Source organism: Gouania willdenowi, chromosome 1 (assembly GCF_900634775.1).
Source record: "Gouania willdenowi chromosome 1, fGouWil2.1, whole genome shotgun sequence".
In the NCBI taxonomy this organism is placed as follows: Eukaryota; Metazoa; Chordata; class Actinopteri; order Blenniiformes; family Gobiesocidae; genus Gouania; species Gouania willdenowi.
Window position 1 is genome coordinate 9342699 of NC_041044.1, and position 23606 is coordinate 9366304.

At 38.8% G+C, this 23606-nt stretch overlaps 1 protein-coding gene across 1 annotated transcript in view; it reads left to right on the plus strand.

Moving 5' to 3' along the window:
- gpr179 (G protein-coupled receptor 179) overlaps positions 1-21112 on the plus strand; it is a 33265-nt gene extending 12153 nt beyond the window's left edge. Inside the window, exons 3-11 of the mRNA XM_028458129.1 lie at positions 2793-2889; positions 4731-4939; positions 5748-5816; positions 7912-8021; positions 9309-9547; positions 14063-14201; positions 14313-14415; positions 15122-15268; positions 15645-21112. Coding sequence (XP_028313930.1) covers positions 2793-2889; positions 4731-4939; positions 5748-5816; positions 7912-8021; positions 9309-9547; positions 14063-14201; positions 14313-14415; positions 15122-15268; positions 15645-19301 — 4770 coding nt within the window. The 3' untranslated portion in view covers positions 19302-21112. The remainder of the gene's footprint in view (positions 1-2792; positions 2890-4730; positions 4940-5747; positions 5817-7911; positions 8022-9308; positions 9548-14062; positions 14202-14312; positions 14416-15121; positions 15269-15644) is intronic.
- Positions 21113-23606: the final 2494 nt, after the last annotated feature.

Genomic DNA, 23606 nt, shown 5'->3' on the forward strand with positions numbered 1-23606 from the left:
GTTAGTAGGCATCAAGATGAGATTAGGAAACAAACAAAAAGTTTACATCAGCCAAAGTATGACAAGCTGTAGCCTTCCATGTTCACCGAGGTTAAAGAAAATCACCACCTGCTCAGGTGTACAAAAAGAGCTCATTATTGGCTTTACATTAATACTGGTCAAAATGGTTTTACCAATAACTGTTCATGACTCAAATTTTAGCCTCAAATGTAAAGCAAATATGAAGAAGAGGCATGTAAAAACCTTTCAGAGTAAATGGACTGTGATATTCTCAATTCACTGATTAATTAACCCTTTATTGACTAAGAAAGGCTGTGCTGTTATCATCTTAATACGTCTATCATTCAGAACCTGTTTTGTTATGTTTTTGGTATAATCACTAGTAACACAAATTAAGTTTTTTTTCTGTTTTCTACTAGTATTACATGAAACTGTCCCTGGATCTGCTCCCTCTCAGCTTCAGTTACCTTTTTTCCTGCCAGCCTGTCTGTCCAGACCCAGTCATCCCCCATTTATTTAAAGATGCCTGTGCTTGTTGGTGGACTGTGAGATGATCTGATGGATTATAGTGATAATCCAGCCTACTGGCATACTTCCTCTTTTATGCAGCATTCTGACAGAGGTCTGAAGCACAATAGGAGAACGCAAAAAATCCTTCAAATGAATGAAAACCACTCTGTTCTTTCCTGGGTTGCTTCAGCTTTGTGTGACTTTTTTATAGTGTGCACTTTGCTCAGAAAGTTATCATCATGCATTGTATTGTACTGTCATAATATATAATATATCTTAATCTACTGATTCTCATATCATCTTGTCTACTTTCTCCATCTTAATGTTTTTGTAACTTTTAATGTAATGTCTTGCTTTTGATTCTCACAGATCTCTTCTCATATATTTATTTTCATCTATTGATGATTATATTTGAGTCTGTTACATTTGAAGACCAAAGTAATAAGTACATCAAATGGCATCTGTAAAAATTTAGACTTCGACAACATGATGAGGTAACAGAATATACACAAAGTCAATCATTTTGATCACTGAAATTAATATTAAATTCATATTGAACAAAAACTGATGACAATAATACTGTTACTTCAAGAAACTTCACATTTAAAACAAAACATTTAAAACAAAACACTTAAAACGACATTTTGCCGTGCTTTAAAGAAACAACTCTGCCTTTGGACCCTGATATTGGCCAGCATAGTAGTATGAAACGATTTGAAAGTTAGTTAGTTAGTACCTCCTCCTACCAATCTGCTACTTTGAGCAGACAGCCGAACAATATTTTTTACTCTTACTTGAAACATGGGCATTATGTGTGAGAGAGGTGCAGCATTTCAGTGAATTAATGGCTTCCTGATCTTTAAATGTTTGGGACAAGTGGGAGGATGAAATAACATTTTAGGAAAAGTGAGGAGATTTTGCAATACTTTTATGGATTTTGCAACACTTGTTTCTCTCTTCCCGCTGTAAGAATACCCCACCAGGAACCTTCCAAGTATTGGACCTGAATGATGGTTTGTATTTTCAACTCAAAGTGACAGATGAGTGAATCCTCTAAATTAAAATCATTGCTGAGTTGAGATGTGACGATAGGATACTTAAGTCGAGCACCGTGTATAATCCATACGGCATTAATATTCTGCCAGAGCATTAGTTCTAAGACTTTCAGAAGTGGGTTGTCAGCTTGTATATATACATTTGTGACGCCAGTGTGTGTGAATTTCCCTTGAAGAGGATAAAGCACTCAGTAGAGGCTTTACATGTCCATTTAGCTTTTAGCTTAGATTAAGACACGGGACATCCAGGCGTGTGTGTGTGTGTGTGTGTGTGTGTGTGTGTGTGTGTGTGTGTGTGTGTGTGTGTGTGTGTGTGTGTGTGTGTGTGTGTGTGTGTGTGTGTGTGTGTGTGTGTGTGTGTGTGTGTGTGTGTGTGAGGCAAATAATTTAATCCTGTTTTTAACCTGTCTAACCTGAGCTGCTTTTACAATGAGATTTCAAGGCATGCGTTTTCATATAAATAATTAGTTTTTACCCTGTGTAGGCCACAAGGTGGTTAGCAATACTGTCACCTCAGGGTGTCCTGATCCCGTATTGATACTGTATATTGATATCAGTTTGATATGAGTGAAAACAAAGAAGGAAAAACAAAAAAGCATCAGATTATATTCGCCTAAAGGTCTAAGAGACCTAAAATTGCTGATATAAGAACTCCGTTATATTTTTGATTTATTATACAATATGCTTAAATTGTTGGACACCCTTACTGTCAACTATTTAGATTAGCAGGTTTGAATCCAGGCCTCAGCCGTTATGGGTGTACAGTATCCTACATGTGTATTTCTGCTTATCCTTCTTAGCGTCACATCTCTAGGGACCACTTCAGATTACTGAGGACAGAAGGCCAGGTTACCAGTTCATCAGACACATGCACATCTATTGAGCACATATTTGCATAGAAATTCAGGCAGATGCTTAAAGGCAACTTCATTTACAATTGCACCTGTACATGTTCTAAATGTTGGCAGACAAGCTCCATTTCTTTTTCCTTTTAAAAAGACTAAATACTGTAGCCTTATCCTATTTGCACATCATTTCATGTTACAAATGTTTGTGCAGAGACATGCATACACATACAAGCACATGTACACTGTCCCTAACATCTAACTGCTGTAGAAGTGCGGAAATGCATTAGTCTATGTGTTATGTGTGAAATATGTTGAATAGAGTAAGGCATGACTGCTTTTATTGTCTGCTATTAGATTGGAGTTGATCTGTGTCTTTCAGTGCGTGCCAATTCCAGGACGGGGCTTCAGACTTGGTCAGTACTGCTGCCGTTGTAGAGTGGGATACTACAACCCAGAGATACCTCCTGAGGAGCCGGGTGAGATACCAACACAATTTTTTATTTATTTTTTTAATCGCTCTTCATAAAACTTTTGGTTCTATATGATGTTGTGAAATCATTTTTCAATATTGGTATGGTGTTATGTTTTTTTATATATGTAATTTGGTCAAAAATCCAAAATCATCTTTGAGTATATTGTAATCCAAAGTGTTCTGAGTGTACAGTGAATCTATTCTGTTTCTCCCAGCTCTGTAAATGAAGTGTAGAACTCCAGGAGTTGCATGCTCCTGGAATCTGAATGTCAGCCAATCAGAGATCTTTCTACAAACAGGTGTGCTCTATGAGCTGTTTTTGGCGTTACTATTGGCTGCTCGACTGAATTCAGGCGAGTTCAGGTACCCTCGGTAGTAAAAGTGTAATGACGCACATGGCGGCGTTAGACACAGCATCACGGGAGGAACGGTCCGATTTGTGATGGGATAAATCGCGTGTAAATCTAAGAGAAGTTTATTCAAGGTGAATTAATTTTGCAGTCTGGATGCGAAGTGATAGTTGTCAATCTGCTCAGAGTGGCTCAGGAAGCTGGGATCAATGTAGCCACCTCTGTGAGCTCTTTGGCAAGGACAAGCTGACGGCAGCAGCCGCTGCTCAGGACAGTAACTACAGAGTAATACGTACATTCATGTCTAAAACACCAGAAAAATATTCAATAACACAAGATAAAGTCCATACATTTGTCACTAGTCTCTATTGAGAAAATAGTTGTTAAGAGCTTTTACAAAAAATATCGGTAAGGGAGGTTCAGTTTCGGTTTCAAAGAGGAGTGGAGAGAAGATTCTACAAACTGCAGCTTTAAGACTGCGACTTTGTATTTCGTTACACTAGGATTTGAGCATATAAGGATGCCGTTAAAGATTTCTGTGTTCCTGTGTCATGTGCCCATGCTTACTATTTTAATAGGCTCCGGTATTTATGTTTTTACACATCCCATATGTTTGTGAACACTTTGAAACATCCAATGTGTATAAAGTCCACAGGAGAGATTCCCTCCTTAGGTATTTCATTAGAATGTAACTAAATCTGAGATTACTCCCTTCTTTTTCACAAAAAAATGAAGTAAAGCCTTAATAACAAAACTGTTTTGACTCAAGACCTTTGTTTTCTACAATTAGGGGTATCAAACACATTTTTCTCTCTGCCACAAGATGATTCAATAAACAACTTAAGTAATTTTGTGCTGCAGTAACAAGAAAATGAATTAACTCCATCAACCTAATTCTAGGCTGAGCAACTGGAAATAAGATTTATATATTTTTTCTGTTCTTTTCTTTCTTTAAATAATAGAATCAAATCTTTTATTCTGTATTGTATTTTAAAATCAATAAGCAAAAGTTACTTTTGATTATGAGTGTCTTAATTCAGGACTCTTGTTGTGAAAGGCTAAAAGCAAAAGTTGGTGTTTAGTCTATGTGATGCTAAACTGCACGCACAGCAATAAAGAGAGACAAATAATCAGTATCCGGAAAAAGCCTGCTTGCAATTTGTATTTAATTAAATCAGCACACTAAAAGTGGCAACTAGAATTACTGTTGAAAGTAGGTGTCCCAGGAATTACATGCATAAATAAAAGTGTTTTTAGTTACACAAAAAAAACAAAAAACAATAATTGCTTGAAATCTTTCGGCTAACAAATGTTCAGGTTTTAAATGTTTGGTGTTTGTCTTGTTGTATGAACCTGCACTTGAAACTGGGCAAATACATTGACAAAATGTAAAAACACAAAATTTGTAATCAGAGCTTGCACAAGTATTTTCAACCCACAAATCCCTTATGTGCTGCTTGTGTGATTTTGTGAAGGTTGTCTGTGTGTGTTTCAGATGGAGGCTTTGTGAACGACAGTGTGTGTTACCCAAACATGCCCATCTGCCTCCCATGCTGGCCAGGCTGTAAGAGCTGTCAGGATGGCGCTCCCTGTTGGGTGCAGGAGGACTGGTTGCTCAGGGCTGCTGTGCTGGCCATGCAGGGGGTCTTCATGCTTCTCATCTTTGTCAGCATGATGGCTGCGTACAGGCATCGCCGGAACAGGGTGAGTCAGGTCTTTTTGACTCACCAGGTTAGGACTCCCATATGGGAAGAGTCAGAGGAGCTGCTCCCAGCACTGATTCCAAGGACAGAATTAAAAAACACAAAATGCAACAAAAAGCTCTATTTGTCATTTTTAACAGTAACAAAATTCCAATTGTGAATGCCTTAACACCAGAGATTATTCCAACACAAATCATCTCTTTGTAAAAAAAAAAAGGCACCCAGCTCATCATACCACTGGACAGTTTATTTAATTTTAGTCCATCTTTTTTTGCCATAGCGTCTTTCTATGCTAAAGGAGAACATGCAACATCCACATACACAGTGCTAGAAACTGACCAACAGCAGATTGTCTTTGATCTGTGTGATTAGGAGGCCAAATGTGGCCTGCTTTATAACATTCAGAAAAGGTGCCAGAAGTTCTGTCAGACTTTAGCTTCTAAACAATGTACGCTAAACAATGATGTAAAAGTGAAAAATAAGTGAAGATAAACTAACCTGACCCTAGCTTTTCTTTGTATAGAATTGCACTGTTTTAATCTGCTTTAATCCTTAAAAAAATGTTGTATGTTGTCCGTGAATAACATTGATGTATATGATTTTCAATATTATTTTTGCTCTTATTTCCAAGTGGCATATGAATTAATGGATGGATGGATGGATGATTGGATGGATGGATGGACTAATGGATGGATTTAGCCTTTGATATCGGTAATGTGTACAAAGCGAGAAGACATGGTAAATGTCTTTGTTCTGTTGTGCTTTTCATGTCTGATCATTGCTGATATCTCCTAATCCTTCATCCTCAGAGGATCCGAGCGTCAGGCCTCTTCCTGCTAGAGACCATCCTGTTCGGCTCTCTGCTCCTTTATTTCCCGGTGAGTCTCTGGGCAGGAAGGCAGACGGAGAGTGACACAGATTAGAGCTCTTTTCAGATCACTGCACAGCACAGCAGCCAGGATTATATCATAATGGACCATTTGTGGAAGGGTGAATAGGGTGTGTGTGTGTGTGTGTGTGTTTGTGTGTATTTATGTGTCTGAGGGATGATGGAGATATTTCAGAACCTTCCTTTGCTCTGCTCATAGATTATTATTCAATCACTGTTTCATGGTACCAATAAAAAAGCCATTTATAGAGGTGCCTATGAATTTAGTGTCCATTCATCTCTGTGTGTTAGTGTGCACAGCTGATGCTCTGCTGTACATGGCTATCAACTAGTTTAATATGATAACTAACTATGAATATGTCTATGTTATTGGGCTCTGAGCTCTGCAGCTGTAAATGTTACACAAGTTCTGTGATGTGGACTTAAAAACAAGAGGTATTACAATAAATGTTACTGTGAGTAATTTTACAATACTGTAGAATAAACATGATGGACATACAATGACTTTAAAGTTCACTTTAAATAAAATTACTCAACATCGGTTTGGGCTAACAGCCCTAAACTAATCAGAATTCAAACTCTTTGTATTTAAGTGACAGGTGAAAGTGCTATATTGTTCCCTGTCCCAGTGAATGTAAAATACTCCAGCAGGGAACGAGTCAAAGGAGACACCAAAAACGTATTAACACCAAACTCTTTTGACATTTGTCTAATACGTATGAATGTTAGAAACTTGGCTGGCCTAGTATCTCAGCTGGTCAGCTGTTCCCATGGTAGCTCTGCACTACCTGGCTAATATGGAATGCAAATTTTGTTTAGTATCTAAACCAAATATCTACATTACTTTTAACATTTGCCCCCGTCTGAACTTGTAAAAGTGTTCACAAAATCTAAACCACAGTGAAAGAAAGAAACAAAGAACAGTGTAAAACCTACTTCACTGAATCCTAGACGTTGGTTGTAAATCATTGGGCTTTAGAATAATCTGTGTAGCTTCATATTTACCAATCACGTTCCACCTCACTGCAGAGCTGTTCTGTCTCCATCCAAAGCTCCAATCTGCCAATAGGCACCAGGGCTTTCTGCTGATTAAACCCGCCTTCTTCTGGATGTTTCTGTTCTATACGTACTGACTGTCAACAGTTGATCCTTTATGAGTGCTCCCAGCACAATGATGTAAATTTGCATAGACATTTTAGGCTTTAGCTGATGCTCTTATTCAGAGTGGCTGACACTGACTGTCGCAGCAGAATGAGCTTTAATTCCTGGATTACAGTCATCCACTCTGCTGTCCAATCCTTAACAGAAGCCAAGGTACAACCGTGGTCTGTCGTCCATGTAGAAACACTTTTTGGTGAATCTGGTAATGCTAACAGTCTCTATGTCTGGAAATTCACAGAACTTAATTTATTGTTAAAAGTAGTGGCAACTAACACAGAGCTAACAGAAAGAAATGGGCATAGATGGACATTTGCACTCACATTCCATTCACTCCTATGGTGAGTTTAGATACTTCATTTGTGTTTTCACAGTATATACAATTTCTGTTCAGTCAATGCATTTGATTTTAAATATCTCTGTAAAATTTAGAGTTTGGGTTGTGCATGTAAGTCCAAAAAAGATGAATGCATAAAGTGGTCGAGTGCTAGAAATACAGAGGAAGTCAAATGATGTTGAACTGGAGACTTATTCTGGAAAAATGTATTTTTAAAGCCTTACTGATAGCAATACTTAAAAACTAAAGTGCAAACCCCCCAATAGCTATCATTAATCAACTAACTCAACTATAAAACCGACTACACATCAAACAGTACAATACAAGCAAAAACTGACAAAAAATACCTGTTAATAAAATAAAATAAACATGACAGACATGAACAAAAATATACTAATGCCAAAAGCAGAACATAACACCAGAAGACAGTGAAAAGCTGTTTGTATTGTTTTTCGGATGGATAGATGGATGGAAACAAAAAGGGGAGGTGTTCATAAAAGTAATTCTGATTGGTGAATAATCTCAAAAACAGAAACCTTTGCTTTGCTACAGTATGTTCATTAGTTAGTGTGTACCTTTGCCTCTGCAGGTTTTCATCCTGTACTTTAGGCCCAGCACCTTTAGGTGCATCCTGCTTCGCTGGGTCCGCATGCTGGGCTTCTCTATCGTCTATGGCACGGTGACGCTGAAGATGTACGGGTGGGTTGGAGTCGTCCATAAAGCTGCATCATATTACCCTTCTAACTTTAACTCTGTTAAATGTCGAGGAGAACACTAAAAGTTTAAAAATCTTTGAAATCATGTTAACCAAAATGTTATAAAATTATTCGATTCTGTTTTCCGTTTAATAATGTTTTGAAATGTTGATCACACATAAACAGCCAATTGTAGCCACTCACACATCAGTGCAATTAAAGAGTCTCTATCTTCTAGCTTTTGGGCAGCATTGCTCACCACTGCTATAAAGAGGTATTATCATTCAATCCTATGGATCCTCTTGTTTTCTACTCTCTTGTTTTATTTGTTAAGTACACTGTCAGAAATATCATTGATCATTTAGGTTTCAGGGGATTTGTGCGGAGTGTAGCAATAATTTTGGGTTCTCAACTGACAGATGTGGTACCTTTTGTGGTCTGCCACTAAAGTTCATCTGCTTTAAAGTTATATGTATTGTGTGGTCAGACATGATCTGTATACCTTAAATATAATATTATTAAATATAATATAATAAAATTGTGATTAAGGTCGTAGATGCCTGGTTTATATAGATATAGCCTAGCCTGGTCATTCTACTTTTAATCAGACCTCTGCAGCGCTGCACCTCACTGGATATAATTATTTCCCCTTTTTAAACCATTTTCTGTAGAGCAGCATTTTCTAAAATAATAAAACAATCATTACTAACACTAACAGACATGCAACAGTTTACATGGAAAAAAACCACCTCAGATACCTGTAATGTTGGTGCTGCTGCAGATCCTTTTAAACATGTTCACATGCCTCAACAAAATGACTTGCTGACTTGTGATTAACTTAAAGATCTTGGCAATGACCAAAAATTTAACTGCTTTATTTGTAAATAAACCAGTTTTATTTCGAACAGTTAAGCATTTCAATAGTTTGTAGCTACAACTCCAATACATTTTACGCGTAAATCGAGAAAAATATCAAATTCTAAGATTAGTTTGATGCAGAACAAGTTTTAAACCAAAAATTTTAATAATTCCAATTAAAGTAAAACATATTGTGTACCAGTGAAGTGTGTGATGGCCTTTTCTTTATAAGTTATTAGCCTTCAGAATAGAAAATATATTGAAAATAACTTTGGGGCCCACTAACTTCTGGGTCTCAACCCATGACTTTTTTTTTGGTCTGTCACTTCTCAATTTCATATTGTCATATAAAGTTTTTCCATATTGAAAGCAGTTTTTTTATTGCCTTTATTTTGTATTTATCCATCTAACATGGACTGTTGTCTCTGCACAGGGTACTGAAGGTGTTTCTGTCACGAACGGCCCACAGGGTGCCCTACATGTCCAGCCTCCACCTGCTGAGGATTCTGGGAGTGATGCTGATGACTGTTAGCTGGTTCCTCTGTGCATGGACAGTGGGCATCCTGCAGAACCGTGACAGAAACATTCCAGTTTTTATCACAAGCTCCACATCTGACGGCCAGGGCTTCAACCTGTGTTACTTGGACCGCTGGGACTACATGATGGCTGTAGGTGAGTGAAACAGAAACACACTGTCTTCCCTTAATCCCAACCATCGAGGAAAGAGAAACATTTTGTAGCTGTAACATTTGTTTGTAATTTAAGTGCGGTTTAAGTACATGAACTTTAAACCATACAGTGGGTCTCAGAAGAAGGGGTAACTCTCTCTGCTGGGATCCAATGAGATGACAGGAGGTCTTAATGAAGGTGGATATGAAAGTGGATTAGGAATAAATATTAAGCAAAATTAAAAACAAATCAAACATGTTACAAGCACATTTAAATAGGTGTCTAGTGCAGCAGATTAATTGCATATTTCAAGAGAATCGTTCACTTTGGTATAAAAACATGACATTTGGCACAGATACTCTCTAAGGGCAGTGATGTGCAGTCAGGGTAGGCAAGGTAGGCAGTGGCTACCCAAGGGTGAATTGATATAATACATTAAAATACTACCTTGCTTGTGAACTAGGATATAATAATGTGTTTATACAAGTTGGATCTGACAGTGGAGAATACAACACTGCCAATAGAGCTGACAACAGCTGAATTAGCCTTGATGTAGAGACAAAACAAGCTGCAAACTTGTGTGTCCAAAAGAGACATTCCCGAGTGGTGACATTATGGATGAAAAGGGAAAAAACCTTCCAAACACCTTCGAAAGAGGAACTGTTCTTGAACTGGAGGAATGCTAACAACGTCTGGCAGGGAACAAGGCCAACACGAACAATGATAGAGAGGAGGACGACAACACAGATGAGAATACACAAAAAAGGACTGTTCAACTCAAGAATGTTTGACCAGAGAGACATGTAAACCCATGTAAATTTGCGATGGTAAAACAGGGGACGGGACCCGGATAAGCAAACTGCTTCTCTCGTCTCCTTTTTCGGCATGTACAAAAAAAGAAAAAAAAAAAAAATGAAAAAAAAAAGTGAATGTAACCATGTCGGAAATAAACTGAATAAATAAATAAATAAATAAATAAAATATTTTGATTGTTTTAATTATAATATAATTATAATTTATTTATTTTTCCATTGTTCCATAGCCTACAGTACCTATAAGTTTGAAAGTGTCAGCATTTTGTGCAGTTCATAGCCCAAATTACTAAACAGCGCTATTTCCTGGAACAGCTGCACAGTCTCACTCCGCTGTAAGGCAGGAGGAGGCCACACCCTCTCCCAAAAGCACACGGCTGCTCTGCCTCTGTTCCCATAGCGTGTTTTTATGCACAGTCAGTTCCCCAAGATGACAACCATTTACATAAAAAGGCAGCTCTCTACGCTGCCTTTGGACGTAACCGCGCTATGCTAAATGCTATACGTAAGTTCACAGTGCATTAGTGAATTGATATCACGTGAGTGAGCGAGTGGACGGGATAACACTACAGTCAGGATAACAGCGCTAGAGACAATAGAGAAACTTTCTTTTGAGTAAAAACGACAGCTTTTAAAAGATGGAGACCAACACCTGAGTTACCAAACCTTCATCAAAGGAAAGGTCAGAAAATTGTTCATATTTTCTACAGTGAATGAAAGGATTGGCTTTGTGGATGCGCTTCGCTGAGGCTGTTCTGAGTTGTTGTTGTCATTTTCTCTGTGTTTCTGTGTTTCCAACACAAACAACAGATGTGCTGTCGTGTCATGAGATATATCTTGTTGGGAGAGTATGGAAGCTATGTTAAATAATTGTTTATGTCTCTTTAATGGTGTTTTACAATATGGATTTTGTTTGACACCTAAAAGCTTGTTCATGTGGATCTTGTTGGGATTTTTCTTTCATATTATGAAATTTATATTTTGATAAATGCATTGAGATGAATTGTTGTAAATTGCTTTATACAAATAAAGTTGAATTGAAATGAATTAACACTTGCCAGCAGAAACATATGAAATTGTCATTGGTGGTCTTGATTTGCAACGCCCTGCCTACCCAACCCTAGTGGTCATAGCACGTCACTGTCTAAGGGCCACTATTTAGGAAAAAGGCCACTCAAATATTAAACATGGTGGCCATTTTTCAAGATGGCTGCCATTGCTATTCAATGATTATTATATAACCAAAAAATGCTCTGATTGGGCCAAACAAGGTGTTAGCAGAAAGGTCTGCGCTTTGACTTTGACTCAAAAACACACTGAGGATAATTTTCTTCTCTGGATTATATGATGTTAATTGACAAACTAAATTAAATTAAAACTCGTTATCAATGCTTTGATGTTTAAAAATGTACCATAGTTTGATTTATATCTATTAAATATCAGTAGTTCCCAAATGTTTCCCAGTCAGACATTTAACCTGAAGCCATGTACCCCCTACTCCTGCACACTTAAAAAACATAATAATGTAATGACATATACAATGTAGTCCTACAGTGAAATTTGTCCCAGAACTTTACCTATCTTGGTGAGCAGTAATATATAATACAAATTATACTAAATCTTTAAGCATACAAGAAAATATCTTAATCAGAATGATCACTCGTTTGATTTATTTAATTAATTAGTTAATGGCATTGTCAGTGAGAAACAAATCTGTTTTTTTAAAAAAAATAAATCTACCAAACAATCCATTTTCCAATGTTGTCAAACTGTTTTTAAGTTTTGTTCACCTACCCCCCTGTGACAATTGGCGTACCACTTGGGGAACCTAGGTTCTGTATGATATTTTTTTTTTTCTTTATACACTGAACAAAAATATAAATGCAACACTTTTGTTTTTGCTCCCATTTTCATGAGCTTAACTCAAAGATCTAAAACATTTTGTATATACACAAAATACCTATTTCTCTCAAATATTGTTCACAAATCTGTCTAATTATGTGTTAGTGAGCACTTCTCCTTTGTGAGATAATCCATCCCACCCACAGGTGTGGCATATCAAGATGCTGATTAGACAACATTATTATTGCACAAGTTTATTGGGGGGGTCTTGGGTGTCAGAAAACCAGTCAGCATCTGGTGCGACCACCATTTGCCTCCCGCGGTGCAACACGTCTGGGCCTCAGAATCTCGTCACGGTATCTCTGTGCATAAAAAATGCCATCAAGAAAATGCACCTGTGTTCATTGTCCGTAACATACACCTGCCCATACCATAACCCCACCGCCACCAGCAAACCGCTCACCCACATGATGCCACACACACTGTCTGCCATCTGCCCTGAACAGTAAAAACCAGGATTCATCCATGAAGAGAACACCTCTCCAATGTGCCAGACGCCATCAAATGTGAGCATTTGCCCATACAAGTCGGTTACAATGACAAACTGCAGTCAGGTTGAGAACCCAATGAGGATGACGAGCATACTGATTCTCTGAGATGGTTTCTGACAGTTTGTGCAGAAATTCTTTGGTTATACAAACAATTGATGCAGCAGCTGTCCAGGTCACTGGTCTCAGACAATCATGGAGGTGAACATGCTGCATTTGGAAGTCCAGCACCAGGCTGATACAACCACGGTGCTCCACAGAACGCCACAGGAATTCATTCCTGCCTGTGGCGATCAAACTGTATAATTCATTTCTGTAACCTCACAGCTCCATTGTTGTACATATCTAAATCATATTTGTATTATTTTTGTAAATATCTGAATCATATTGGTATATATTTGTATATTATTATTATTATTATTATTATTATTATTATTATTATTATCTATCCTACTTTATTTTCTACTACTGTAATGTGTGTGTTTCTGATTCCTATTTTTAACAGTCTTTTAGTTAATTATACACTTATTTATTGTTTATTCTTTCTTTTGTCTTTGTTAACATTTTTATTCTTTTATGTGTGATGTGTTCTGTGGCTGTAACAAAAGCAATTTCCCCCTGGGATTAATAAAGGAATTCTGATTCTGATTCTGATTCCTGGGCTGGTGTGGTTACACGTGGTATGCGGTTGAGAGGCCGGTTGGATGTACTGCCAAATTCTCTGAAACGCCTTTTGAGATGGTTTATGGTAGAGAAATGAACATTCAATTCATGGGCAACAGCTCTGGTGGACATTCCTGCAGTCAGCACGCCAATTGCATGCGCCCTCAGAACTTGTGACATCTGTGGCATTGTGCTGTGTGATTAAACTGAACATTTTTAGAGTAGCCTTGTATTGTGGCCAGCCTTAGGCACACCTGATGTCTAATCAGCATCTTGATATGCCACACCTGTGAGGTGGGATGGATTATCTCTGCAAAGGAGTGCTCACTAACACAGAATTTGACAGATTTGTCAACAAAAAAAAAGCATCTGTGCTCTTTTAGGGCATACATTTTTTGTGAGAAAAAGGTATTTTATGTTTTTTTAATCTTTGAGTTCAGCTCATGAAAAATGGGAGCAAAAACGTTGCATTTATATTTTTGTTCTTTTGTTCAGTGTATTTTCTGAAGACATAAAGATCAATGTTTCATTGATCAGTATTTGTAGTAACCACTGCTCATAGTCTAATCTCTATTTTTTATGAGCATCTGTTCATACCTATAAAGCAATTGTTCTGTGACTGTCCCATATCACTTGGTGTTGTTGTTCCACAGCTGAGCTCCTGTTCCTGTGCTGGGGCAGCTCCCTGTGGACTGCTGTCAGGCCGGTGCCCTCAGCCTTCCACGAACCTCGCTATATGGGGATCGCCATTCACAATGAACTGCTTTTCTCTTCCATGTTTCACGTATTCAGGTAAACAGCACAAGGCACAAAAGCATCCCAACATTGAGATCTAATCTACTTTCACTTTGTGTTTAAAACATAATCCCTGTACACACTGAAATACTGTTTTCTCTGTCTCAGGTTCACCTTTCCATCTCTCCACCCTGATTGGATGTTGCTGCTCTTCTTTACTCACACCCATGTTACCATCACAGTGACACTTGCTCTGCTCTTCATTCCCAAGGTATTTTATATTAAAATGTCATTGAGGATCTCTTCTGTAGTGGTTATATAATAATAATAATAATAATAATAATAATAATAATAATAATAATTTGATTTATATGGCAGTTTTTTTAAGAGTAGTAAAAGCGTGTTACAGAAACCATTATTTATTCACACCAATCATAACATTGGGCATACTGACAGAAGCGTGGCTGTCATTTCTCACCTATGACTACCACCAATATTTATGTACAATTCATACCCATTCATACGAGGCAATGTGGGTAAAGTGCCTTGCCCAAGGACAGAACGACAATGTCTTATTGGACGACCCACTCTACCACTGAGCCACAGTCGCCCCATGGTTATAACCATAAGACCAAATGTTCTCAGTCGTTAATATATTAATGTTAAAATATGAAATGTACATTTAAATGCTCATGTTCACATTGCAATACTATTGCAAAAAATATTTATTTAAAGGGTGATAATTTCTCTATTACTACTATTATTAGTAGTGTTATTTTATACAGTTTCTAAGTGAGAAAATGAATGTCCCTACAAGCAATCGTCAGTTTATGTGGGTATTTCTTTTAAAACTGGAGCAACCGAAATATAAATCAATCTGTCAAAAAAACAGCATTTGTGCTCTTTTAGGGCATATGTTTTTTTGTATTATTTAGTATTATACCTACAGCTCTTAAGGATGTATGTGTGTTCCACAGTTTCTGTATGTGTCTAAACCTGGGAGAGAACAAATAGCAGCTGAGGTGTATGAAGAGGAAGTGGACCTGCGACGCACTGGCTCTAATCTCAACAGCAGTTTTCACTCTGCTTGGAGTGAACGCAGTGTGGATCCAGATGACTTTCGGGTAAACTCTTTTCCACATAAAAAACAATATTATCACTTTAAACAGGGTCATACTGAAGAATTCCCAACAGTTACAATTTAAAAATCAAATAAATGTATCATAATTTATTTTGAAGTTATCATTACAGCGAGACTCACCTAAATATGGTAGACTTTAAATGGATTATAATTTAGAATAGGATTTTATTGTTGTTATTAAAGATTACCATCAGTGACCATGTTTTACCTTTCTCCACATTTATCCTGTTCCTGTCCCATTGTTTCTTTCTTATTGTGCGATACCTTTCCTCTGACTTGTTGCTCTCCATATCTTCCCTCTCAATCATGCCATCCTTCTTTTCAACTCCATTCTGAATTCCCTCCCTAAAATGCACCAGGATGAGCTGAAGAAGTTATATGCCCAGTTAGAAGTCCACAAGACTAAGAGGATGGCTGCAAACAACCCTCATTTGACAAAGAAGCGAAACTCTCGATGTGCGCTGGGCAGATCCATTATCAAACGCATTGCTGAGATCCCAGAGGCCATCAGTCGACAGAGCAGTCGAGAAGAAAGAGACGGATCCATCCGCAGTAGAGGTGGGAATCATACTGACTCTTTTAGGAGGTCCCCAGATACTGTCAGCATCTCTTACAGAAGCTCAATGAGATCACCAATGCCATCGCCTACACCATCACTGCGCAAGTCTTACAGTGACCATCACTCTGTCACTGCGAGGCAATCCTCCTTTCATGGCTTGATGTTAGGACCTAATTCTATCAAGAGAGCTTCCCATCTTTCCGAGACCGACTCCTTGGATATTCCAGCAGGGGTCTGCAAGTCAGCCAGTGCCCAGAATCTGACTATTGATACTAATCTCCTGCACCCCGATCATACAAGAATTTATAAAACGTGGAGCTTGATCTCTACTTCCACACATTCTATTGAGAATATAGCTAAGATTAGCAGAGCCAACACAATGCACTCAAGTCTTTCTATTAGTGACCAAACCAAAAGTGCTCTCCAGTCCGGGTCGTTTGATAAGGCTGAAGTCTGTCCTTGGGAAGTGGAGCAAGAACAATCAAGTGACAAGAACCAGAGACATGTCTCATATGCAAATTCTGTGGAAAATGAAGAGAAACAGCCCACGTCACCACAGGGAATTATCTGTCCATGGGACCATTTACCACCTTTAGAAAGAAATCCATCAGAAACAGAGTCATTTAAACCACAGGCTCCTGTTTCTGCGAGTGCTCCAGGATCTCCGAGACCAAGGGTCACCAAGGATCAGCGAGTTTTCTCCTTCCGTTCTCCCACTTCTAAGTGGCTTTCTGTGAAATCATTTATGGGATCCTTGGATGCAGGAAACAATGTGCCCAAAGACAGCAATTCTAACAAAGACGATTCCTGCTCTCAAAAAAGTCAGGAAAGTACAAAATCTAGAACATCCAATAGACATCCAAGCATAGAAAAAAGGTCACTGCAGAAAAGAAGCATGACAACTGTAGAGGGTAAACCATGCCTGGTAAAGCAAAATGCAATCAGGCTGTCCTCTGGGGATTCCATGGACAGAAGTCCACGAAGACTTGTCATTGTAAAATCTGGCATCTACCCTTGGGATGTGGATGATATGCAAAAAGATAATACCTATGAAAATGTGTTTTTGTCAAGGCAGAATAGTAAACGCAGCATTAGCTCTTGGGAGACATCCTGCAGTGCTAGAACCCCATCCACTCACAGAAGAGTGAGTAATAGAATAACACCAATCCAACAAGTTTCTCACATAGATGTTTGCCCATGGGATGTACCTGGTACCCTCCAGCAAGAAGAAAAACAACAGCAACAGCAAAGTATCAAAGCAGATATCTGCCCATGGGAATCGCAGGTGTCCAATATTTGTCCTTGGCAAACTCCAGAGAAAGTTGATTTGCAAGGAGAAGGCAGTGGTAGTGACGATGTGCATTCTTGGAAATCACAAGACACTTGTAGTAGTTCACAAACAAATGTTTCAAAAAACACACTGACACAAAAGTCTTCTCAAAAAAAATCAGACATTTGTCCTTGGGAGGCTGAAGAATCTGCTCAGACTTTAAAAGCACCAGATTCCCATTATGCAACTATCTGCCCTTGGGATGATAAAGAAAAGACTGAAGTTGTATATGAAAACTTAAATCTTTTGACAAACAAAGGAACATTAACAGTGCCATTGCAACAAGAAGTAAACAAGTCTGCAATCTATCCCGGAGCACCAAAAGAAATTCTAAGCAACATGCAACAATATCCTTCAATATCACCTGCAGTTGCTACTTGGGGCAAGCAGGCTGCCAAGACAACAGAAAGTTGTCCTTGGGAGTTTCCTGATCCTCCCAAAATCTTGGAAGATATCTGTCCATGGGAAGAGGAAAACACAGAAACAAGGACTTCAGAAAGCCCAAGAGTAAATGTATGTCCATGGGAATCAGAAAGCCAAATACAAGCAAAGCCAGAGACTTTGCAAATAATCCAGAGCCAAGCAAAGCAAGACACCGCTAGCGTAGATGTGTCTCCACAGGAAAATGAAAATCCTAAAACTATAAAGCAACAGACCCCAAAAACATTTGACAATCATGCAAGCCAAGACACATCTCGAGCTGATGTTTGTCAAACGGAAATGGAAAAATCAGAAATCCAAAAAACAGAGACTCCCAAAACCTCACAGAATCCCGCTAGGCAAGACACAACTTGGGGAAATGTTTGTCCGTGGGAGACAGAAAACACTCTATCAGAAAAACTAGAGTCTCCCAAAAAGTTGGAGAGTTTTAGAAGGCAAGACACAACCCAAGAAGATGTTTGTCCATGGGATACTGCGAAACCTGAGACTTTTAAAACCTCACAGAGTCACTTAAGACAAGACACAGCTCGGGTAAATGTTTGTCCGTGGGAAACAGATGAAACAGAACTAGTAAAAACTGAAGTATCAGAACCATCAGAGAAGCTTCAGAGACAGGAAACCACTCAAAAAAACATATCTGAAAAACCAGAGTTTTCAAAAAAGTCAGACAGTCTTAGAAGGCAAATCACAGGCCGAGAAGATGTTTGTCCATGGGACACTGAGGAACCTGACACCTTGAAAACATTACCGAGTCACTTAAGTCAAGAAAAGGCTCGGGTAAATGTTTGTCCATGGGAAATAGGTGAAGTAGAAGAAGTCAAAACTGAAGTATCAGAACCATCAGAGAAGCTTCAGAGACAGGAAACCACTCAAAAAAACATATCTGAAAAACCAGAGCTTCCAAAAAAGTCAGAGAGTCTTAGAAGGGAAATCACAGGCCGAGAAGATGTTTGTCCATGGGACACTGAGGAACCTGACACTTTGAAAACATTACAGAGTCACTTAAGTCAAGACACAGCTCGGGCAAGTGTTTGTCCGTGGGAAACAGATGAGGACGAAATAGTCAAAACTGAGGTATCAAAACCCCCAGTGAAGCTACAAAGACAAGGAACCCCCCATGAAGATATTTGTCCAGGGGAAACAGAAACCCCAAAACCATTTAAAAAACAAGATGGCTCTCAAGCAGATGTATGCCCCTGGGAGGGGCTATCTCAATCAGAGGACACAAAAAGTGCAAAAAAGCAAGATAGTATTAGAGAAGATGTCTGTCCATGGGAGACAGAGGAACCGAACATTACAAAAAAACAAGAAAGTGTTCGAGCAAACATTTGTCCATGGGAGAGTGAAGAATCAGAGATTGTCAAAAAGCAAGACATCACAATAGCAGATGAAGACAGTGCTAATGTACAAAGCAGTAGCAAACATGAAGAGAACTGGATGCCTGCTGATGTGGAAGCAACTCCAGCAGCCGTGACCACAGAGCAGACGGAGGAGTTTAAATCAAACTTGGCCCTGGGTCGGCGTGATGCTTTGTGTCCTTGGGAGATGGCAAGAAGCAGATCCAGCTCCTTTACAGACAATAACTCAGATGTCTTTACATGGGAGCCTGAAAATATTCCAGAGGAAGATGAAGAGGATGATGCAGAGTGTGCAGCTGAGGCTCTGGTTTTCCCTCCTGATTTCTGACAAAAACAGCTCATCCCCTCCAGTGTACAAAGGCTCTTTGTCATGTGGACAGTGAGGTGAACATCCTGACTAAACTTAGCATAGACTCAAAATCTGCATTTTGAATTTCCCCCATTACCTAAAGTTGATGTTGGTTCTTGATAGAAGTATCTTCTAGCTAGTTTTTATTTTATTAATGGAGTTGGCATAATTTTCTGAACACAACAAATAGTTGAGTAGAGTGAATTTAGCCACATCAAATCTTTGCTCTCTAATGAGTTTGCTTGGATTCTTCACCGTGATGGTTTTTTTCCCTGTTACACTTCATAATAAAGCCACAACCAAACCAAAATACTTACAATAAACCAACTCTAGTGCCCAAGGGGGTATTTCATATAAACCAGCTTAGGGCTTTTTCCAGGTTTAACCTGAGAGTCCGGCTCAATTAAACCGGGATCTAACTGTAAGGGCTGTTTCATCAAAGAGATAACACCTTAGCTGCGACTAAGTACAACCAAGTTTAAGCAGCAGGCTTGGTTTACCTGCTGAAGGCTTTGGATGCACTCATATGAAACCACATCATCATTTTGAAAGATGTCATTTGAAATAATACAATCCTAATTCAACAAAGACCTATGGATGGAAAAAGGAGTCAAAAATACCTCTGATTTCCTTTTAAAATACGACACTAAAGCCGTAGAAAATGTATAACAAACAGTGTATCATGGTAAATGTTCAATTATGATTTTAAATCTATACAAATGACAATAGAATAATCATTTATTACATTTTTAATATGTAGCATACTTTTGAATTAGATGATCCCAGTCCCCATATATTTAAACCATCCATTGCCTCCCATTTCCTGCACGTTTGTCCATTCATTGAGGATCCAGAGATTCAGAATGTGAAAGTTAATATACAGAAAGGGAGAGGCTGTTCAGGGACAGAACAGGTTACTTAGGCTCCCTGATGACAAAATTCATGAACAGTATCGCTTTTTCAGGAGGTGAGCAGTGCGCACGGCCCCAAAGTTGGATGTAATATGCAGCAGCATCCAACACTGCACACAGCACAGCTGCTCCCTCCGTTCATTTGAATTTAATGTTTTTTGCTGAGTTCCAATAAACTATTCATCAAAACACTCACAAGTCATAAATCACATCTTATCTAAATATGAGTTACTGCATCATCTTTTTTTAAAGGGCAGTATTCTGAAAGATTTACTTTATAATTGTTTTTGCTACAGTGATATACATCCCTTCTTTCAGAGAATGTACATTATACTTTGTCATATATGTAAAACGACATACACAAAATGTCTATAGACGCACCCACTCATGCATATACATGAAGGCCCCAAAACCGCCCGTTTTTAGAAGTGTCATTAAACTGACTTTTCAGAGGGCTAAAACTCTGGAAAACAGGAGAGTTTGAGAGACTAAACCTCAAATACTATGTTTTTGGGGTTCTTAGAACAAATGGAGATGTGTGAAAAATAGCATAATACTGGACCTTTAAATGATGACAGATCTCAAAACAAAAACAAAAAAGTAAACTCAGCAAACTCACATGGATCAGTGTGTGATCATACATGCTTCAGTTGTTCTCTATGATAAATTGACTGAATAACACCAACTTTAACCCTTTGCTACTTTTAAAGGGTACCTGTAGTGAAAATATATTTTACTAAACTAACTAAAACGTTTAATGTACTACCAATAAACAAAATATGTGCACCTTTTTGATTAAAAAAAATATACCTTCAGGCATAAACTATGGAGAGTCACCGTTTTGGACATGATATGAAGCACCTCCAATAGTATCCAGCTGCAGCCCTGGAGCGGAAGCCCCTGAAGTGACACAAGCCTCTGGCTGGGCAGAAGTGCTCCTGACATGACAGCATAAGCTGTTTCTCAATGCGACAAACCTCAAATTTAGCCAGGAAGTTGAACCTCAAATTTAGCAGGAAGTGGAGGCGGTAGCGGTTATGGTTAGGGTTAGGGTTGGTAAAAAAAAAAAAAAAAAAGATCCAGATTTGCCAGAACAGTGAATAGGGTTACTGGTATTCCGCCCAACCAGGGGCTTGTGTCACGTCAGGAGCTTCCACTCCAGGGCTGCAGCTGGATACTACTCAGCACTTTTGTTGATTCCTGTTAGCTGTTGCTAGGCAACAGTGTTTCGTTGGTCTATAGTTTCTGGAAAATGGCAGAGTGTAAAACTAATGGATGCTATAATAACAAGAGAAAAACTACACAGAAACATTTCCTTTGCATCTCTAAGCCAAATAACAACACTAAGTCAGAGTTATCAAGACGTTGGCTCCATAATTTTGGTACGGGATATACTTAAAACATTTCCGTTTGGACGAAATTCAGTTATATGCGAGCACAGCTTCAAACCGAGCTGCTCTGAGAGAAATCTGCGGGCTAAGCTAATGGGTACGAAGCCAAAGTGACGTGTGAAATCGTACTTGTTCAGAGCACTACCACATTTCTGCTTACAGGGGATACTATGGGTGGCTGTCATGGCACTAACCGCACCCCCACCAGATTGTTTCTTCTTATTTCCTTGTGGCTTTTGCTGCATTTCATTGCACCTGGAAAAATCTCGGTCGTCAATTTCGACCTCCGAGGTAAATGCGTTTCAGTCAATAAGCTCGGAAAACATGACTGACTACAGTAAGCTGATGTTTGTTTTGATATTAATATCAAAAATTCCTGCTGGGGAAATATACTAGCTCTTTGAGGGTAAGAGAGAGAAAGAGAGAAACGTCATATACTTTAAGTATGACTTGAACGCAACAGCGAGGGAAATCCTACATGTGTCATTGAACTATACGGCCATCACTACTTACGCAGAACCGCGTGCAAAATAACAGAGAGGTAATGGAAATGCCACCACTACGCTATTCTACACTTTTAGTAACACATGCCAAGTTAGACACCACATAAAAGTAGAAATTGAGGAGTTGAGGTGCGCCGTCATTTTGCCAAAACTTTATTCCGATTGACTCAGACTACTTGGATCCTGCTTGAATTCCCAAGTCAAGATCCCGAGCTCAAGGGCCATTTCATTGCACTTTTTCGATTTGTTCTGTTGGATTTGTCCAGGTTCCGAGTGCAGTCGAATGCAGCATTAATGATGAGCTGTTACCTGTTAGTTAGGGCGTTGTCAGGTGCTCGTCCTCGGGACATCCTGAACAGATATCCTTTCACGCAGCTTTTATCATAGTTGCTCACCATATTTGTGCACTTTCAACACCTAACTAGAAACACAGCCTTGTTTCTGCTGGTAACAACAGCTCTGTCCTTTACACTAACTCTGCATGCTGCCGAGTAGGCGCAGGGCCGCATACAAGAAGCAAGTAGTTGGTGAGAAAGGTCACATTTAATCCTCACGAAACATACAACTTGGATGCAGCACTTTTATCACTATAGAAGAATTTACACACGGCTGCTTAGTGCTGAGAGCCAACAGAAAAATTACACTTACCACTATGTAAACAGACCTGTTGCGCCTCTACTTCCCACAATACACCACTTATTTAAAGAGACAGGCTGGACCAATCAACAAAAGGGCGCTGTATCCTGACAAAAATGGCGGCTCTACATAGTTTATATATACCTCAGGGGTCTCCTGGAGACCTGCACTAAAGCTATATTGTGTCAGGTCTCTTTGCTGAGCCGGTGAGCTTCAAGCTGAGAATAGTTTGATGAAATGGAAAAAGCCAACAGCCAACAGCCAACATGGTCGCAGACGGCTTGGGTAAACCAGATTTAACCAGTAGGCATGGTTCTTTTAGGCTCACTTTGATGAAACACCCCCCAGATCTTTTATCTGCTTCATGAAAATGACAGATTGAGAGCCCAGCAGACAGTTGATAGTTGTAACAGATAAGCCGGTCCTTTAAAAGCTCATCAAAATCAGATGAGATGACAAAACTTTAAGCTATAAGTTTGGTGTACAGAGTTAGAGCTGATTTGTATAAATAAACATGCAACCGACTTTACTTACAGTTGCAACAAATACTTGGTACTCTTTTAATGCCCATGTTATAAAGGTTGTCAACTCAATACACAGCTTAAATGTCCAGTGAAGCTTATGTCCTGTTCCGATGATTTACAGTTCGGGCTATTCCTGCTTCAAGCATGTCACTAGCTATTACAGTAACATTTTACTTAAAGTTTTATACACAAGGCTGACAGTAGCATGAAACGGTGTCATGAAGGCTGTCATTAAGTGTCGTTCGCTAAATTATGACACTTTTGGGGCCATGTTGGCAGTAAAGTGTTAGTCCTAGGTATGGTTCTAACACCCAGCAAT